The sequence below is a fragment of the Castor canadensis genome, chromosome 17 (assembly GCF_047511655.1).
Source record: "Castor canadensis chromosome 17, mCasCan1.hap1v2, whole genome shotgun sequence".
Lineage (NCBI taxonomy): Eukaryota > Metazoa > Chordata > Mammalia > Rodentia > Castoridae > Castor > Castor canadensis.
The window spans coordinates 39,327,407-39,344,974 of record NC_133402.1 but is presented as its reverse complement, the minus strand read 5'-3'; the positions used below and the strand labels follow the sequence as shown (position 1 = coordinate 39,344,974).

Below are 17,568 nucleotides of genomic sequence, written 5' to 3'. Positions count from 1 at the left end.
AGATGTCAATCAACTCTGACACTATGAATGCTGCTTAATTCAGCCAATTTTTTTTTTCACAGCAAGACTCTTGATGAAGGGAACAGTGCATTGACTGATGTTCTGAAGCAAGATCTTTAATTTGTAATGCATCAGTAACAAACAGGTCATAGGCCAGTCACTTTGAGTAGCACTATAATACCTTGGGCAACTCTATTTAAAAATTAATAATAATGAGAAGATCTTTTTGTAATAGTCCATTCATTTTTATTGTTTTGTGTTATTCCATGATATGAATATATGAAAATTATCAATTGTATTTATTTTTAAATTAACAGATAAAGTTGCTTTTATTGTGTACAACATGTTTTAAAGTATATGTATATGGTGGACTGATTAAATCTATCCACTTAACAAATGCATTACCTCATACAGTTGTCATTATTTAAATTTTATTAATATATAATAGTTGTACAGGGGGATATATTGTGATATTTACATATGTGTTTACAATATGTCTTAGATTTACCCTCTCCATCATTCTCCATTTCCTCTTCTGCCCTTCTTAGAACAATTACAGTTTCATTCTTCTATTCTCATTTATGAGAATTCTTCTATTTTCATTTATGAATACAAAATACATGAGAAAGGACTATGAAGAAAGTAAGGATTGAAGATGATAATTATTTATCAAGCACAGATCTGTGTGCTTGCCTCCTTTTAATCTTCTCAAGGTAATCCTTGTATCTTGATCTTGATTTTACAGGGTGAGGGACCTGAGGTATAGAAATTATAGGATATTACCAATAAGTGCCAGCTGGGCTTTGAACCCAGTCAGATCCATCTGATGTATTTTCCACTAGACCAAAATGAGATTTAAAAAAAGAAACATCCATCCAGCCATATCTTTCCTCACTTAAAATATGAAACTGAAAATTTATTTTAATGACCTCTTCCCTCATACATAGAATAAAATCCCAACACTTTAACCTGAACTTCTAGGCCCTGTATGCTCTAGCCCAGGCCCACCTCTAGATCCTCCTCTACTTCCACCCTCCCCTGCCCACCACTCCAGCTACACTGTCCTCTCTTTGGACTTAAAATGATACCTCTCTGCTTGAAGCCTCTGCCTCTTGAACCCGCCAAGTCAACTCTGAAGCAGCCTTCTCATGGAGATAGGTCCCTAGGGAGACCTTCAATCCAGAGTAAATTGAATACCCACTTTCCTCTGGTCTTTCCTCACTCTGTTATTTGTTTTAATGTCTCTCCTAACTATTAATTTTCGAGGTGCAGAATGACAGGATCCTTGTTTGTTTTGTTCACTGGCATATTCCAGTAACTCAATAACAGGTACTCAATACATATTTGTGGGAAGGGTAGAGCTCAGGCCATCCTAAGAAGAAAAAGAGCGAAGTGTGAAGGTGCAGATTCCATTTCTGCCTTGACAGTAATGTCCACCCACCTCGAACCATGTCCAATTCGGTGCATCTCCGGTCAGGGTTGGTATGGATTCGGCACTTAAACACAGCCCCAGGGGACTTCACTGAAGCACTGTATTTGGAATCTGCCTTTGGTGCACCCACAAGGACCCTGCATATAAACAGGAAAAGGCATTCTTTACACCAGTACTAGAGGAAAGGGGGGAAGTAATTAAATCTTCATCCATTCATAGGTGAGCACTAAGAATGCTCAGTGGGAAGCCATATTATTTTACTCTGTGTGTGTGTGCACGTGCACATGTGTGCATGCATGCACACGTGTGCACCAGGGTGGGGATGGGGATCAGCACTACAGTTAATCCATTAAATCTTCTCCAGATGCATTAAAAGCTTAAAGGACTGGGGATGTGGCTCGGTGGTAGAGTACTTGCCTAGCATGTGTGATGCCCTGGGTTCCATCTTCAGCACCTCCCCAAACAAAAGCTTAAGAAACAGCTAGGAGCACATAAATCCATCAAAACATTCCTATCCACAATCTATAGCAAACTATAAAACAGCAAGAAAAACACAAACAGAATAACAAACCAAAGACTTGAATAGGTACCTCATGAAAGAATATAGTTAAATGGTCAATAAACACATGAACAGATGCTCAACTTTATTAGTTACCATGTAAGTAAAGTGAGATACTACCTCACAATGACTAGAAGGCTAAAACCAAAAAGACAAAATGCTAAGTGTTGATAAGGACGTAGAGCAACTGTAACCTTTATACACTGTTGGTAGATGTGTAAACTGTTAAAACCACTTTGGAAAATGAGTTGTGGGGTTCTAATAAAGCTAAACATGTGCCTCCCCTATATCCCAGTAATTATATTTCTATGAATACATCCACTATAAATGCCCACATATGCACAAAATCGTCACAGCTGAATATGGAATAGCCAAAAAACAAGAAGAAACCCGAAGGCCCATCAGTGCTACAGTGGATACATAAATTGTGGTGTAGTAATACAAAAGAATTCTATATACCAATGAAAAATTGGTGAGCAACATTCAATTGCAATCGTATTCATGAATCTCACAAATGTAATGCTGAACAAAAGATGCCAGAGTCTGATTCCATCTATGCAAAGTTTAACTATGGCATCAGTGGTTAGGATAATGATAACCTCTGGGAGGAGGAGGGGGGTTGTGATTTAGGGAGGACTTTGCTGGAGGTAATAATAATGCTCTATTTTTCAACCCGAGTGGCCTTTACACAAAGCATGATAATTCATTTAATCATATGTGATACGGGCACTTTTAATAAAAAATGGGAAATTTTAAAGATAACATTTGCTGTCTCCTCTCCTCCACTTACTGCCAACCACACACAGCACATACACACATGGGGGGAACAGGAAGAATAGCAGTGGGGAATTATAACCTGCACCCTCTATCCCAACACAAACAGAACAGATTCCATGCCAGGTCAAGGACAAAAATGAAGCTCTGCAGCCTTCATTTTGAACTGCACAGCTGCCTGGAGGGTGTGCCTTCCCTTGACTACAGGAAAAAAGCAAGCATGCCATGAAGAGAGGGCCGTGCCTGGGTGGGTATAGAACATGGAGTCAGATGGCAGAAAGTTCCCCTCCAGGTCTCACAAAAAATTTTTCCTTGGACTTTGATGCATTGTTTCTGCACAGCAGTCAACTGAAGATCTATAGCAGAGATACTAAACAGTTGTAATTAGGCAGCTTGTACTGAGCCACTGGAGAAGGTCTTGTATAACAAGACTTTAAACAAAATCTATGGTGAGGTGCAAAGAGTAGAAAATTCCAAACCACTGCTCAGTGTGAACATGAGCTACTCCATGTCTCCAGCAGCCAGGAAAGCAGATGGAATTTGCCTCACAAGGATATTAGATGCATTAGTAAATACATCATCTCCCACATGCCTTGGAATAGAATTCATTTTCTATTAAGTATCTGTGGAAAAGGTCTCCAGCAGAGATTAGAACAATCCTCAACAGCCTCCCTGGGGATACAGAAAGCTGGCTCAGGCCACCTCCATCTTGGAATCTCAGTCACTCAGCCCACTTTGGCCTAAAAATGACACTGTTTCCCCACTAACACTGGCTGGACAAAGACTGACAAAGAAGTACTTTATCACACAGCAGATGTCAAGTGGACTTCAGCAAAGGCTGGTAGACATCAAAAAAGAATGCTTTTACTAGCCTGGCCCAGAGACCTGGTGCCAGGGATCATTGGAATGCATGTGGGACCAATCTTAATTCCCACTGCCCCTGAGCTCAACCCCTCCACCCTCAGAACCTGAAGGGTCTCTGAGGACAGGGAAATCCTGGATCTTTGCAAGAGAATCTGTATTTGCTTCTGTGATGGCGGCTTCTGGAGAGTGAGGGAAGCCAAGCCCCCAGCAATGAAGGCTGCACCCAAAGCCCTACTGCACCTCAGTACTGTTCTGGGAAGCTTCCCTGCAGGCTTTTACTTGGCAGCACACACTCCCAGCACTCACCACAATTGGCCCCAGTTGCAGCAGAGCTGGAACTCACAGCCCTTTGAATCTAAGTGAGCCCTTTCCCAAGCAGACCACTGTCTTGCTCACCGACACAAGGGCAGTTTGACCCACCTTGGCTGTTCTAATTCAAATGCATAATGACACTCATAATGAAACTCCAAGAAGAAAGCCACATTAAGAGGTCAATTTTCCCCTGCTTCAGGGTTGAGCCACTGGGGCAAGTTAAGAAGTGCTCCCTATAACACCAGTTTTTTTCACAGATGTTAGGAATTAGCAGTTTACATCTAACCTGCTGAAACATCCTCAAGCCTGTCCACTTGTCAAGTCTTAAGAGAGGGAGAGCATAAAAATACCACCTCTACTAGAAAACTCCAGTGTTACCAGGCTGGGTTCAAAACTTTTCACCAACTACAGATTCCTATCAGCACACTGAATAACTGCCATTTTTGTAATTCATTTTACAAAAGTCAAAAAACACTCAGTAGCACAGTGCTTACCTGGCATGCGTGAGGCCCTGGGATCAATCCCCAGCAACATCAAAAAAAAAAAAAAGTCACAAAAATAAGCAAGAAGGGTTGGCAGAGTGGCTCAAGTGGTAGAGTGCCTGCCAGCAAGCATGAGGCTCTGAGTTCAAACCCCAGTAGCACAAAAATAAACAAACAGGAGTGAAAACTTATCAATACAAGACTTAGAAAAAGACTGCAAGAAACAACAGGCTATTCCTAAAATTGACATCATAACCCTAGAAATTTCTGATAGTGCTACCACTCCAAATTCAGATTAGCCAAATGAGCAGGGAGCCTGAAGAGCTGAATTCTCAGGCACTACTTCCCACAGCCTAGAAAAAAGGGGAAAATTTTACATCAAAATCTAAAGTAGAGCTGGGCAAGGTAGCTCATAAATATAATCCCAGCTGGGTATGGTGGTGTATACCTGTGATCCCCAGCTATGCAGAAGGTATAAGTAGGAGAATCACAGTATGAGAAAAAAAAAAAGTGAGCCCTTATCCAAAAAAATAACTAAACATAAAAGTGCTGGGTAGGGAGCAATGCATGGCATGGCTTAAATAGTAGAGCACCTACCTAGCACAGAATTCAAATCCCAGTATGGCTTAAAACAAAACAAAACAAAACCCCTAACATAGACAAGGGACCTGCTGAATTGCAATTTCCTTCCAAGCCAAAGGTACTTTAAAGTTCTAATAACAATGGCTGATTCAAACCCTGATAGCATCACTCCGGTTCAAACTTCTAATTAGTTGCCAGATGAAAAGGTTTTTCCCAAATCCTGTGTGATGAAAAAACAATGCACAAGATAAAAAGGGAGGTGTGCACACATGGGCATGACCCTCACAGAGTGGCACACTGGAGAATGCACTTGTGTCTCTGTGTTTACAGAACATAGTGGCTTCCTCGGCCAATGTGGGATCTTTACCTGGGACGCCATCCAGCAAGACTGCCGCTACAGACTAGCCCCCAAGGATGGCTTTTCTGAAGTTCATTAAGCTGGCTGATCTCATGAGAGGGGAAAGGGAGAGGGGAAGAAAGAGAGAAAGGAGGAGAGAGAGGGAGAGGGAGGGAGAGAGAGAGAGAGAGAGAGAGAGAGAGAGAGAGAGAGATTACACTGGCTCAGAGTTCAGGACAAGCTACTGAAAAGATGCCACCTGCTTTCTCTGTCATTGTCTTCTGAGTTATAAAGAGACATCTCGACCACTGCAAACATCCCCCAAGTCTTCCCTGGTGCCCTTGAGAAGAAAGTGTCTTTCTTCCATATGGACCCAGAGTGTCCACAGCAACAGGCTCCCATCAATAAACCATCAAGCTGGCTCTGACCTCTGTTTGCTACTTCAAGTGTGGTCACAAGTCCAGTAGTATGGAGAATTCTAGGCACTTGCTAGAAGTGCAGGATCCCAGGCCATGCCAAGCCCACTAAATTAGAATGTGCACCTTAACCAGCTCTCCAAGCAATTTTTAGTCTAAGTACTATATAATCACCTATCATGATTACAAATAACTGGGTTCACTGCACTCAGTACATTGCCCTTGAAAGGTAAAGTTCACCTATCTCATTCCCAGTTAAAGATGCTGCAAACTTCAAAGACATTTTAGAGTCCTCTCATCAGCCTAGGACTCAGGGTTTCTAAGTAGGGCACAGCATGTAATAGGCACTTAAGAGTGTGTGGTGCAGGGCTAGGCTCACTAGGGGCAGTACTGAACTTAGTCTTTGCAGCAATTCTAAAGAAAGTATCTTCATTTTATAGATGGGGAAGAAGATGACCAGAAGTGGTCCTGGACACAATTGCACAGCTGCAGCATGCACCCTGGCAGCAGGGTGTATTGTCCAATTCCTATTCTACCCAGTCCCTACCAGTCAGAAAGGAGCAAAAGGAAAGCAGCAGGTACCTGGTGTCCCCTCTGGTGCTAGCTGCTCATATGTGTGTATTGCACAACAAGATGCTGGTTTATACCGCTTGTACATGACAAAGGAGGGATCTGAACCCAGTGGTTTTGTGTTCAGGGGCAGTGTTTTCCAGTTCCCCAGACTCTCCTAGAGTGGCAGTTTGAGTGTCCCTATTTCTCCAATGAAGGTACTTCTTCAGTTCCCTGTGTGTGGCCATGCTGAATGCAAAGGCTCCATCCCAACCACACCTTGCTCTGAATTCAACTCTCACATCCTGAGAATCAGCCACAGGTCAATTCCCTGGAGAACAGGTGGCAGTGATGGGCTGGGCCATGGCTGCCTCCTTGGGGAAATCTGGGGACCAGCAGTGTCTCAAAGATTCCCTCCCTCCCCACAAATCCCACAGCAGACATTTCAGAGAGCAAAATTATAGCCAGATTGGGGACAACAACTGGGGATTACAAACTTAAAACCCATTAGATCTGCTTTCATGCATTTGATCCCAAAGCCAAAGCCTCCCCAGGGACACATATTTCAGTTACATGAGTCAAATTCAATTGCTGTGTGTCCACCACAGGGAAACCCCAGGAACCACTCCACATCCCTCAGTGCATACAAAATAGTTCAGCAGAGCAGAGGGAGGGCTGGGGCCAGAGAGTCCCTCTGACCACACGGAGCTCTCCACTCCCAGAGAGACGACCAGGGACTAGCACCTGCTAACTGGACTGAAAGGCTTCAGCAACTCCTCTTACATTTCAGGACATTGAAGCTCCAGATGCTTAAGCACTGAGCTTAGGAGCTTTGAATTAATAGTTCCACCTGAATTCTGAATTTTGTAGGCCAGTTACTCAGGGTGATATACAGGCACCCTGAGTAACTGACACAGGAGTCAGATTTTTGCCTCTACCATTGACAAGCTATGTGCCCTCTGACACCACTCTAAGCCTCAGTTTTCCTCTACTGTCAAGCAGGAAAAGTATATCTAAGAATGGCTCTTGTGAGGTGTAGTAAAGAGAATGTTTACAAAGTAGTAGTCAAAGAAATGCTAGAATGTTGGGCAGTAGTGGGCCAAACCCCTTGGTACCCCATTTGTTCCAGCTCCAACTCTTGGCAGCATCCCAGGAGCTCACAGATCCTTTGAGCTGTGTTCCCTTTTCTGCTGTGCTAGGCAGGAATTTATTCAGACTTTCAGCTGACATCACAGAAATCTGGAGATGGCCAGGGTGACTTCATAACCAGTAACATTAGGAAACTGGCCACAGTGTTCCACCCTTCCTGTATCCCTGCCCTGTACAATGGAACTTTAGAGCTTCTTCCATCAAGAGGTGAAGCCTGTTTCCCCTTCCCCTGCAACTTGCATTGGCCAATGGAGCATAGTAGAAGAGGCATGGTTTGACTTTTGGGCTTAGGCCTCAAGAGATAATGTGTACTTCTGATTAGTTTCCTGGCACACTGCCTGGCCACCGTGTGTACAAGCCCAGGATAGCCTACTGGAGAATGAAAGACACACGGATCAGGGAAAAGCCATCCCAGCTAAAGCCAACCATACCAGCCAGTCAACTGGCCAACTCAGAAGTTGACCATAGATACAGGAGGGAGCCCAGCTCAGAACAGAAGAAACACTCAGCTGAACCCAATCTAAACTTCCAGCCACAGAATTAATCATGGTAGTTGGTTCAAGCCACTGAGTTTTACAGTGGATTGTTATGCAGCAAAACTGTGATAAGGGGAAACAGATGCATCATCAAACAAGAGTTCACCACTTCTGAAGGGAACTGGGCTGTGGTAACTTTATCACTCACTAAATGCTACTGAGTCCAAACCAATGATCCAAGTCTATCTATAGCTTAGAACTATTCCTGTGGCTCCTCTGTCTCACTGATCTCCCTTCCTTCCACCAAAGGAATCACCAATCAGGACCACATACTTTTACTAGAGGCTCTGATCTGTCACAGGAAGAATGGGTTGTAGAAACAGCATTGAAGGATTTGCCTGGAGTCATACCCAGAAGCAGGCTACCTCCCCTCCAGCCACCTGTGCTTAGACAAGTCTCCTGGTTCTCTTTTTCCTTATCTCTAAGACAGAGACAACAACAAATCCCTAGTCCCCTTCCAGGGCAATGATGAGGCACAAAAAGAAATGGAAGATGGCAAAGTATTCAAGGAGGCATATAACCCAGGATTGGGTGGATTAAGATTGTTTATCTGCAATACCAAAAACAGATAAAATGCTCTCAGAGGAAGCATCAGAGCACTTTTCTTTCCTCATTAGGAACCTGTTTCCTTAGACAAGGGTTTGATAGGGGTGGACGGAGAAGAGCAGCACAGCTGACTCTGAGAAGCTAGATTAACTTTAAATTAGACAGCCCTGGGTTCAAGTGATGGCCCAGCAACTTACTTGCTGGGTAATTCTGGACAAGTGGCTTGGTTTCTGAGTGCCTCGGTTTCTGAGTGCCTCAGCAATAGTAGCCCACACTGCATCAGGGTGACTGTAAGCATAGTGTCTCTGGCAGATAGGAAATTTCATCAAGGGCAGTAAAAAATAATTTTTATCCTGGCTATCATAGGCTGAAGTAAATAAATGGAGGAAAAGGAGTACAATCTATTCTAGAAAATGCTGAGTCAAAGAATGAATCAGGTGTTCCATTTCTAGTTGGGAAAGAGTAGAGGCATAGGCAGAGGCCCACCTCAGAGTGGCACAGACCCCCCTGGCTGCCCAGTCAGGGAATGAGGAACCTCAGAGGCTGCTGCCCTACCCTGGGGCTAGGGTCTTGGCAGACATACTGAGGGAGGCAGTTGGAGGAAGAGGTATGGTCAGGACTGTTTTCCTCTCCCAGTTGAGGCCATCAAGTTCACATTAAAATCCAAGGAACAGAGCAAGCTATAGACCCGTTGGAGATTGAAGTAAGAGCCTTGGCATTTTCATATTAGTTTCCTGTGACAATTTTCTTCCCCCACGAAAAATAGGGCAATGATTTCACATTTAACTATATTAAATGATAAAAAAATATCCACACTACTTCTACCTCACCTTGTAACTACAGACCTATATGATGGTTAATCTTGATTATCAACTTGATTAGATTGAGAAACACCCAGGACTAAACGTGTTTCCAGAGACGATTATGAAGTCTCCGGTCTAATGAATGAACTAATCCCTTCATGGATTCATAATATGATGTCATTATTAGGGGGTGGCAAAAGGTAGGAGGTGGGGCCTAGTTGGAGGAAGTGGATCCCTGGGGGCATGTCCACTGGGGGAACCATGGCTCATTCCTGTATTCCCTTTCTCTGCTTCCTGTCTACCATAAGGTAAAGGAGCTCCTCCAGCACACATTCCCACTGCCATGATGTTCTGCCCAAATGCATGGGGCCTAGCAACCATGGACAAAACTCTTTGAAACCATGAATTTCCTCGATTGAGTTGTTTCTGTCAGGTATTTGGTCACAGCAATGATAAAGTGACTAATACACCTACCTCTTAAGCTTATGTGGAACCTGGGGTGCATGCTAGAACTCCCCAAAGCAGGGGTGACCTTCCACCTGTTTCCAAATCTGCAAGAGCACAGAGGAGGAAGAGGCATGTAAAACTCTAGGATTTACAATCCTACAGGTGTCTAATTAAAGGTCTTGCTGTGACACCAAGTCTCTCTGCATTAAGACAATTGTCCTAGGGAAGATGGCACCTTCAGAGTACCCCAGGTGTTCACCTAACTTTCCCTGACTGCTTTGTCACTCCATCATATCCACCCCGAGTCCTCCAGCTCATATCATTTACTTAGGAAGCTCTGTCTGGAGAGCAAGGGGGTTGCTCCCATGGTCAACAATATGTACAGGAGGATGGTTTGTATTCCCACATACCTGAACACACATAAAAAAGGACACGAAGCAAATTTCTTTCATTTCAGCTTACATCTTGGTGTGTTTAAGGCTATCTGGGAAGTTGCCTCTCCCACATGTTGCTATTGTCATTGCTGCTAATTTAAGTCCACAATAAATGTCCTTTTTATTTATTTTTAAGCAGTCATTAGAGACCAAGTGAGCCTATGGTTTCAAGGACTCCAGATTTTTCCCAATCTTGGACTCACTTTCACTTCCTAAGACTTTGGCAAAAGAGAAGGTAGGGATAAAAACAACTTATTCTACCTTGGTTGGCTGCCAAATCTACTTGGCTAAAAGAATTTGCAGTTCAGTAAGGGAGAGCTCCCCTCCCTCAGAAATCCTCACCTGCAACTCTGACATCAGCAAGAGACATCCTGAGAGCTAGCTGGAGGCAAAAATGATCTGGATTCTGTTTCTGAGTCAGTTCCAAAGGCCTCACCATCAATCCTAATTCTCAACCCACTGGCTGCTGTGGGATTAGCATACAGATGACCTCAGACACAAGTGTACATCAAGGAGCCCATCTCTCATCTTAACACCATGAGTCCCACATGACAGGCTCTGGGAGAGCCATGGAGACATTAATCATCTTGTGCCAGTCAGCTGTAAGGCGAAAACCAGCTGACAACCTCCAGCTGCAGCTCCTTCCAGGTTCATTGCCATGGTCAAGTTTAGGCCATACTCTTTCCAGGCAGCCCCAGCCAATGACTGATCATGGCAGAGGACCACCATTTCTCCTAGTGCACCCCATCAAGTTGACTGTGACTTTAATCAGATCTGCATCACAGCCTAAGCTCTCCTTACTTCTCTCTCACAATCGTTACAGCCCATGCCCTAACGTAATGTTTTATACTCCTGTCTGTCTTAGCTTCTGCTTCTTGAGGATGCAAACTGACACAGCGCCCCTCCCCCACCAATGTACACTGATTCCTCATACTGATGTGTAACTTTGGAAGCCTCAGCTCCCTAACTAGCAAACTTGGAATCACAAAAACTCAGCTGAAGAATTTTATGCCTATGAATGCATCTGACCTCTTATCACTGTCCACCAAATACTGTCTGAAGAAATTAATTTTGATTTTTAAAGTTACAGGCCACTTCCTTGAAGCAAATGACTCAGAGAACATCGTGGCTACTTTTAATAAACATGAAAACAACATTTTCCCTGGACAAATTACAGCAGAAGTTATCAGAAGAAGACTACTTCCTGAACAGCAACATGTCACCAAGGAGTGAAGATGACTGGGACCTGGCCCTTCACATTCTCATGCTCAGGGTTGTTAATGACTGGCTGAAAAGAATCTGCCCTCTTGTTCTGGAAGGTTTACCTCTGGGCAAGACAGCTGCCTTTATCCCAGCCTGGATTCAGCACCAGCTCAGGAAATAGCACCTTTGTCAGATTTTCAGGATCCTCAGGGAAACACTCCCATAATCCCTAATAAGATGTTTTCTGGATCGCCTTAGAATGTTGCCTTCAGGGCTGGCAGAGCAACTTAAGCAGTAGAGTACCTGCCTAGCAAGCATGAGGCCCTGAGTTCAAATGCCAGAGCTGGAAAAAAAAATAAGTTGACTTTAAGAACTTTGCCTTCATACATGTGATGTACTTCCCTGAGAGCTTAAGGAAGAAGGCTCTGCAGAGTGAGAGAGGACTAGCCTCAGCATGCCATTTCCAGGAAACCACCTTAGGAACTAGAGTAATACACCCTATGATCCCTGCACAGGGCAAAGGAATTCAGTAAACACATACTCCTGGTGTGAACATGTGCTCATGGAGGTTATAAGGTGACAAGACTTATATGGTTGTTCCCTCACAAAGACTGGCAGGGCCGGGGTGTCAGGACCCATAATCCCTGTGTCCCTTCTAAATTTTCCATAAGAGTCTTCCCCCAACCTTGAAATAACCCATGCCTGCCAAGGACTAGCCTTCCCCCAACTGGAGCCTACCATGTATCTTATATTTTGCCTGAGACACAATTTTCTCACTCAACAAATTTGCAGGTATGGTTTCCATTACTGAATCCCTATCCCTCAGCACACACAGAACAGGCAGTTCAATGTTTTATGAATGAAAAGATAACTCAACCTCTTCAGTGGTCCACTATTTTTTTTAATTTAAGCACCTGTTTTGTTTTTAATACTCACATATAATGATTGGGATTTTTTTTCTTAAATCTACATTTGATCCTTATCTAGCCCTTTAAGACCAGTCATTACTCAGAATCCAGCAGAGCCTCTAGAATGCTGAGCATGTTCTCTCTGTGGCCTATCCAGCAGAGTAAGCCACTAGTCACATGTGGCTACTAAGATAGCTACTGTGCCTAAGGGACTGAATTCTTAATTTTATTTAGTTTTAGTTCATTTTAACTTAAATAGACATACAATTGATTTGTGGCCACTGCATTGGGCAGTTTACCAGAACTGTAGTTTGCTCTTTTAACTCTCAACTTGAATGCCAATCAAGGAGATGTTCTCCTTGGCTTTGAGTTACCTCTGATTCCTCACTGAGTGATGCTCTAACAACCTTCACAGAGCAAAAACTGAATGCATCTTCCATTTCCAGCACTTGCTCTGAGAGTGAGTTCAGCAGTCCTGACTCCCAGGAGAGGGAGCAGGAAGCATATTGCCAGAAAGGAAAGCAGCACACCCGACCACTTTGGACTCCCAGGTGTCTGGGGATGGTGGGGGCAGACACCAGCCAGGCCAAATTTATTTATCACAGAGTGTTACAGTTGTTGGTTCTGCAGCTGAAAAGCTGCTAGGGAAGAGGACAGAAATCAGCTTTGTCTATGTTCCCTGGCCTCTATTGCTGCTGTTCAAATATGCCAAAAGACTCGGGGATGGGAGGTACAGAAGAGCTCTGGGTGGACAGACACTCTCTGGATGTCACTAGAAAAAAGGAAATTGAGTCACTCACATGTCTGTATCCAAACTAATATAAATGTCATCAGGTTATTCTGGCCCACCTAACATGGGGTCAGTTCTCACTGCCCAGGGCATGGTGACAAAGGGAACATCAAATGAGCACTTTGAGAAAAGCTGAGCTCTATTCTCAGTGTGATATGGTTGCAGGAGTCAGACTTAGCAGCTAGCTTAGAAAAGCAAGATCACCACTCTCCCCTACTGCATTATTCCCCGCCCCATCCTCTGCACAGGCATCTAGCGCCTTCTGGTCAGTAACAATTCTGGTTTGCAAAAGGATTAATAGAAATGCTCACTTATATGATTGAAGTAGTGCTGGCTCTACTGAAGAGTATACCCACATACTTTGTGATGTGCACCTAGGTGGGATCTCAAAATGTGCACTAGTTTGGACCTGTAATGTCCCCTAAGGGTCCACGTGTTAGGCTTGGTTCCCAGCTTGGCATTATCAAGAGGTGAGGCCTAGTGGGAAGTCACTAGAGGCATGCCCTCAAAGAAGATGATGGATACCTCAGACCCTTCCTCTTTCTTTTTTATTTTGCTTCCTGGCCATAAGGTAAGCTCTTCCACACATTTCCCATGAAGCGTCACCTCACCACAGGCCCAAAAGTAACGGGTCCAAACCACTATGGCCCAAGCGAAAATAAACCTTTTCTCTTTTTAAGTTGACTATCTCATGTATCTTATAATAATGGAAAGCTGGCTAACCTAACATGGGAACCCTTAGCTCTGCCATCTGGTGTCTGGGCTCTCTCCATCCCTCCAGCACATTCTGTACCCTATGTACAACACATCCTTTCACCTGTAAGATGTGTGGTTAATGATCATGAAACAAACATCCTAAATCACAAAATAACCAATTAGGAAGCTAAAGTGCAATAATTTCTTCCAGAAGATACAAGAGTTAATTAACATTTCATCATTCCTTTCCAAATGTCAATATACTACTTTTCATATCTAAATCATTTACCTTCCTCACCTATATTGACTATTTATAATCTTTAAAGTCAATTCATGTAGGTTTCTATCCTCTTCTATCGCACTATAGCAGCCTTTGGTTAAAATACTCCAAAACTCCAGGGCCCGAATAAGTTGTGCATTTTCCTAAGGTACACACTTTAGCTTCACTGTCACTCTGGTAATACAATACTGAATGCTTTAACATTTCCATTCTCACTGACACAGCCAAAGCCCAGGAACTGATTCAAATGAAATAATTAAGGATGTTCACAAGGCCTTAGTTACAATGATGTTTACATTTGTTTTTGATTATAAAATCATGAACAATTAGAAACAATTTATACAATCCTAGAAGATTCTGGGCTCAGGGATTACCCAGTAGTAAGAGACAGTCACTATGTCAATCAAACAACTCAAGTTGTAAATTAAGGTAGAGACCTAGAACAGATGTAGATTTCACAGGACATGAATCTTAGACATTCATACAGTTAGGGTGAACACCTTTAAGAAAATTATTAGAGTAAAAGTAGACACAGAACCTTGGTAGGGGCCTGTGCATGTGAGAAACCCTTGGCTTAAATTTCAATGGCCTTGAGTACACCTAGCTGTAGAAAAAAGAAAAAGAGACGATACTGGAAATCACTCTTGCTTCAAAGACCATAGCACCAAGACTGAATAGCATAATCAGCAGAAAATACTTTCAAAGTCTAAGACAAAGAATGTTTGGGGAAAGAGGGAAGAAAGAAAAAATGATGGAAGAAAAGTATTTGAAAAAGAAGCAAAACAAATCAAGAAGAGAGACAAAAACTAATAATAATAATAATAATGCAATGTGTGCGTTGCGGGGGAGATTTGCTTCACAAAGATTTTGGTATAGTTTAGTGGGTACCTAACAAACACTCCAACACTGAATACAGCTGAACACCAGGAGCACCCTTGAGACCAGCAGCCCAGCTGCATGGCTTTCCCAGGCCACAGAGAGATCTGCCACTCCACTGACAGCAAAGTCATGTCCCAACAGTACCATCCAGTTTTTCCCTACAATTTACCCTAGGTGCCAAATTTAAAGCCATCATCTTTTTCTGGACTTGCAAAATCTGTTCATACCCCATAACTTTTCTTCATCTTCTAGTTAAAACAAAATAGGTTCAACACCTTTTCTCTGTCAGGTTTGCCTTTGCCTCTACCTAGCTGATCTAAGATGGGGAGATTTTGACCTGTGGTCCATCCAAATCTAGGTGACTGATGCCTGGCACCTCTCCCTTTAACCATGATAGAGCTGCAGGGTACACCAGTTACCATAGTCTGCAAATGGTACATGATGCTCCAGCTCCCTAAGCTGCCTGTCTTTCCTCAGCAGCCTCCTACCCATATTTGCCTTTCTGTTTTTAACAGTTCTTCCCACATGCCACAAGGCCACACATGCTAGGTGCCAAGGCCACACAGTCTGGGAGTCCAGCGTATGTCCAGTGTATGTCTCTGGGATGCATTCTCCAACTGCTTCTTCCCAGGCTGCATTCTGTACCAAATCTAAAGCCCATTGTGGAGTTGGAGTCTGGAGAACATAGGAAAGGTGTTCAGTCTACTTTGTTTGAAAAGGGGGATTGGCAAGTGCAGGAAGAAACAGTCTGGTTTTAAACTCAGTAACTGGAATAAATGTTAGGGAGCTGATGTATAACTGGACAAGAGCTACACAAGGACTCTGAAAGCTGGCTCTCTTGCAGGCAGCTCTCCCAAACAGCATGACGGTCAATGACCTGGGCAGTTACAGAGTTCCCTTTTCTAGGGGTGCTTGAGCACCTTGTTTGACAAACCACTCTTTCTGTCCAATCCAGAGCAGTGGCTCTCTAGTATAGTTATGCATACTTATACATGCCAAGAGCACACACATCATTGATCTTGTATCCCAGCTTCCACCTCTAAGGATTCTCACACTGGGGACCTGACAATACAGTCAATGCTGGACTAGCTGTTACCTGAGCCCCGCACTGAGACATCATCTGAAAAAGGGAGGGGGACTACCCACAGCCTAACTCTCCCTCCAATTTAAAAAAAAAGAAAAAAAGTGAGCATGGTGTTCAAAGGAAGTGGCCAAGAAGGACTCCACCCTCTTCTAAGTGTTCCTTCTATGGGGCTGAACACCAAAGCTGTTTAACTTTGCTAATGGTGCTGAATGAGGGAGAGCCTCCACTCTTTCCTCAGGCCCATACTGCTGGATTTGCAGGCAATTAGACTAGTTAACCAAAACAGAACTACATCCTTCTAAGGCTTCTGGCCCTTGTCTGCAGGCACATGTGAGATGAGGCCCAGGCTATTCCCCAAAACCGCCCACGAGCCACACTGACTTTGTCATTGGTGGTTCTCCAGTACTCTCCTTCCCAGCGACCTGTAGCCTCTCAGCTCCGCTACCGCAGACCGGACAACGCGCCTCTCCAGGAGAACCCCACTCCTCCACCTCTCCCGGCAACTGTGCTTCCTGAATGCAAGGGCCTTGGGGGAACCTAAACCATTCTCAAGAGTTCCCCAGCCTCCTCGGGGACCTGGGGCGTTCGGGACACTCTGCCGGCCAGCGACAGCCCCTCGGAGGCAGACGAGCCGAGGTCCGGAGAGTTCTTCCCGCCCGCCTGGGCTGGGACCCCAAAGAGGTGGCAGGCCGGACGTCGGCGAGGCCCTGGACAGATGTCCTCCCTCCTCCGCCTTCCCTGGGCGACTGAGCCGCGATCAGCGGGGATTTAAATCGCCTCCTCGGGACGGCGGCGTGGACACAGCATGAGGGGTAGGGAGCACTCACCAGCGCGTGTTGTCGTGGAAATGCTCCAGCACCGCGTAGCCGAAGAACGAGCCAGCGGGACCCTGGAAACGCACCGGGCGCTGCGGGTCCAGGTTGTAGGCGACCGCAGGGGTCCCCGCGGCCAACAGCGCCAGGAGCAGCGCGCGGAGCCCCCGGGCGCCCCTCCGCGCCGCCGGGCCGCCCATCCCCCGCCGGCCGCCGCCCTCCCCTTTGCCCCGCGAGCGGGCCGCCGACGGCGGGAGGCTGCTGGGCGGGAGCTCAGCGCTTGGACTCGGGAGGGATGCGCCGCCGAGCCGGCACCCGGGAGGGTCGGTGGGCTGAGCGGGCGCCGAAGGTGAACGCGGGCCGGCCGCAAGCGAGCAGCGTCCTCCGTGCGGCTGGGAAGTCTGCGTGCTCGGAGCCAGTGGGTCCCGGGCCGGGCGGCGCTGGACTGTGGAGAGGCGCGCCCGCGGGGTGGGCGGCCCGGGCGGCCCGCGGCCGGCGGCGCACCAGCGCCCCCTGTGGGCCGCCGCTCTATTCGCGCCGCCCCGCGGAGAATGGACCCCAGACCGTCCAGGCGCCTGGGGCTGCCACCTCCCCACCTGCCAGGTGCCCAGATTTCCTAGGCTGTTATCGCTCTGCTGGCCCCGCTGGGTCTTCCTTTTCCTCAGTCTGACCAAAGCAATGTGGCCTACTGTGA

At 45.3% G+C, this 17,568-nt stretch overlaps 1 protein-coding gene across 3 annotated transcripts in view; it reads right to left on the bottom strand.

Moving 5' to 3' along the window:
• The window catches only part of Itga9 (integrin subunit alpha 9), a 332,745-nt gene extending 315,656 nt beyond the window's left edge, over nt 1–17,089 (bottom strand). The window contains exons 1-2 of one of the 3 annotated variants that reach the window (XM_074060465.1): nt 16,890–17,089; nt 1,442–1,569 (exon numbers count right to left, since the gene is read on the bottom strand). In XM_074060465.1, the coding sequence (XP_073916566.1) occupies nt 1,442–1,569; nt 16,890–17,074 (313 nt within the window). In that variant the 5' untranslated portion in view covers nt 17,075–17,089. Of the gene's footprint in view, nt 1–508; nt 827–1,441; nt 1,570–9,815; nt 9,824–16,889 lie in introns of those variants that run through there. The other 2 variants (XM_074060467.1, XM_074060466.1) reach the window with 2 other exon arrangements.
• Nucleotides 17,090–17,568: the final 479 nt, after the last annotated feature.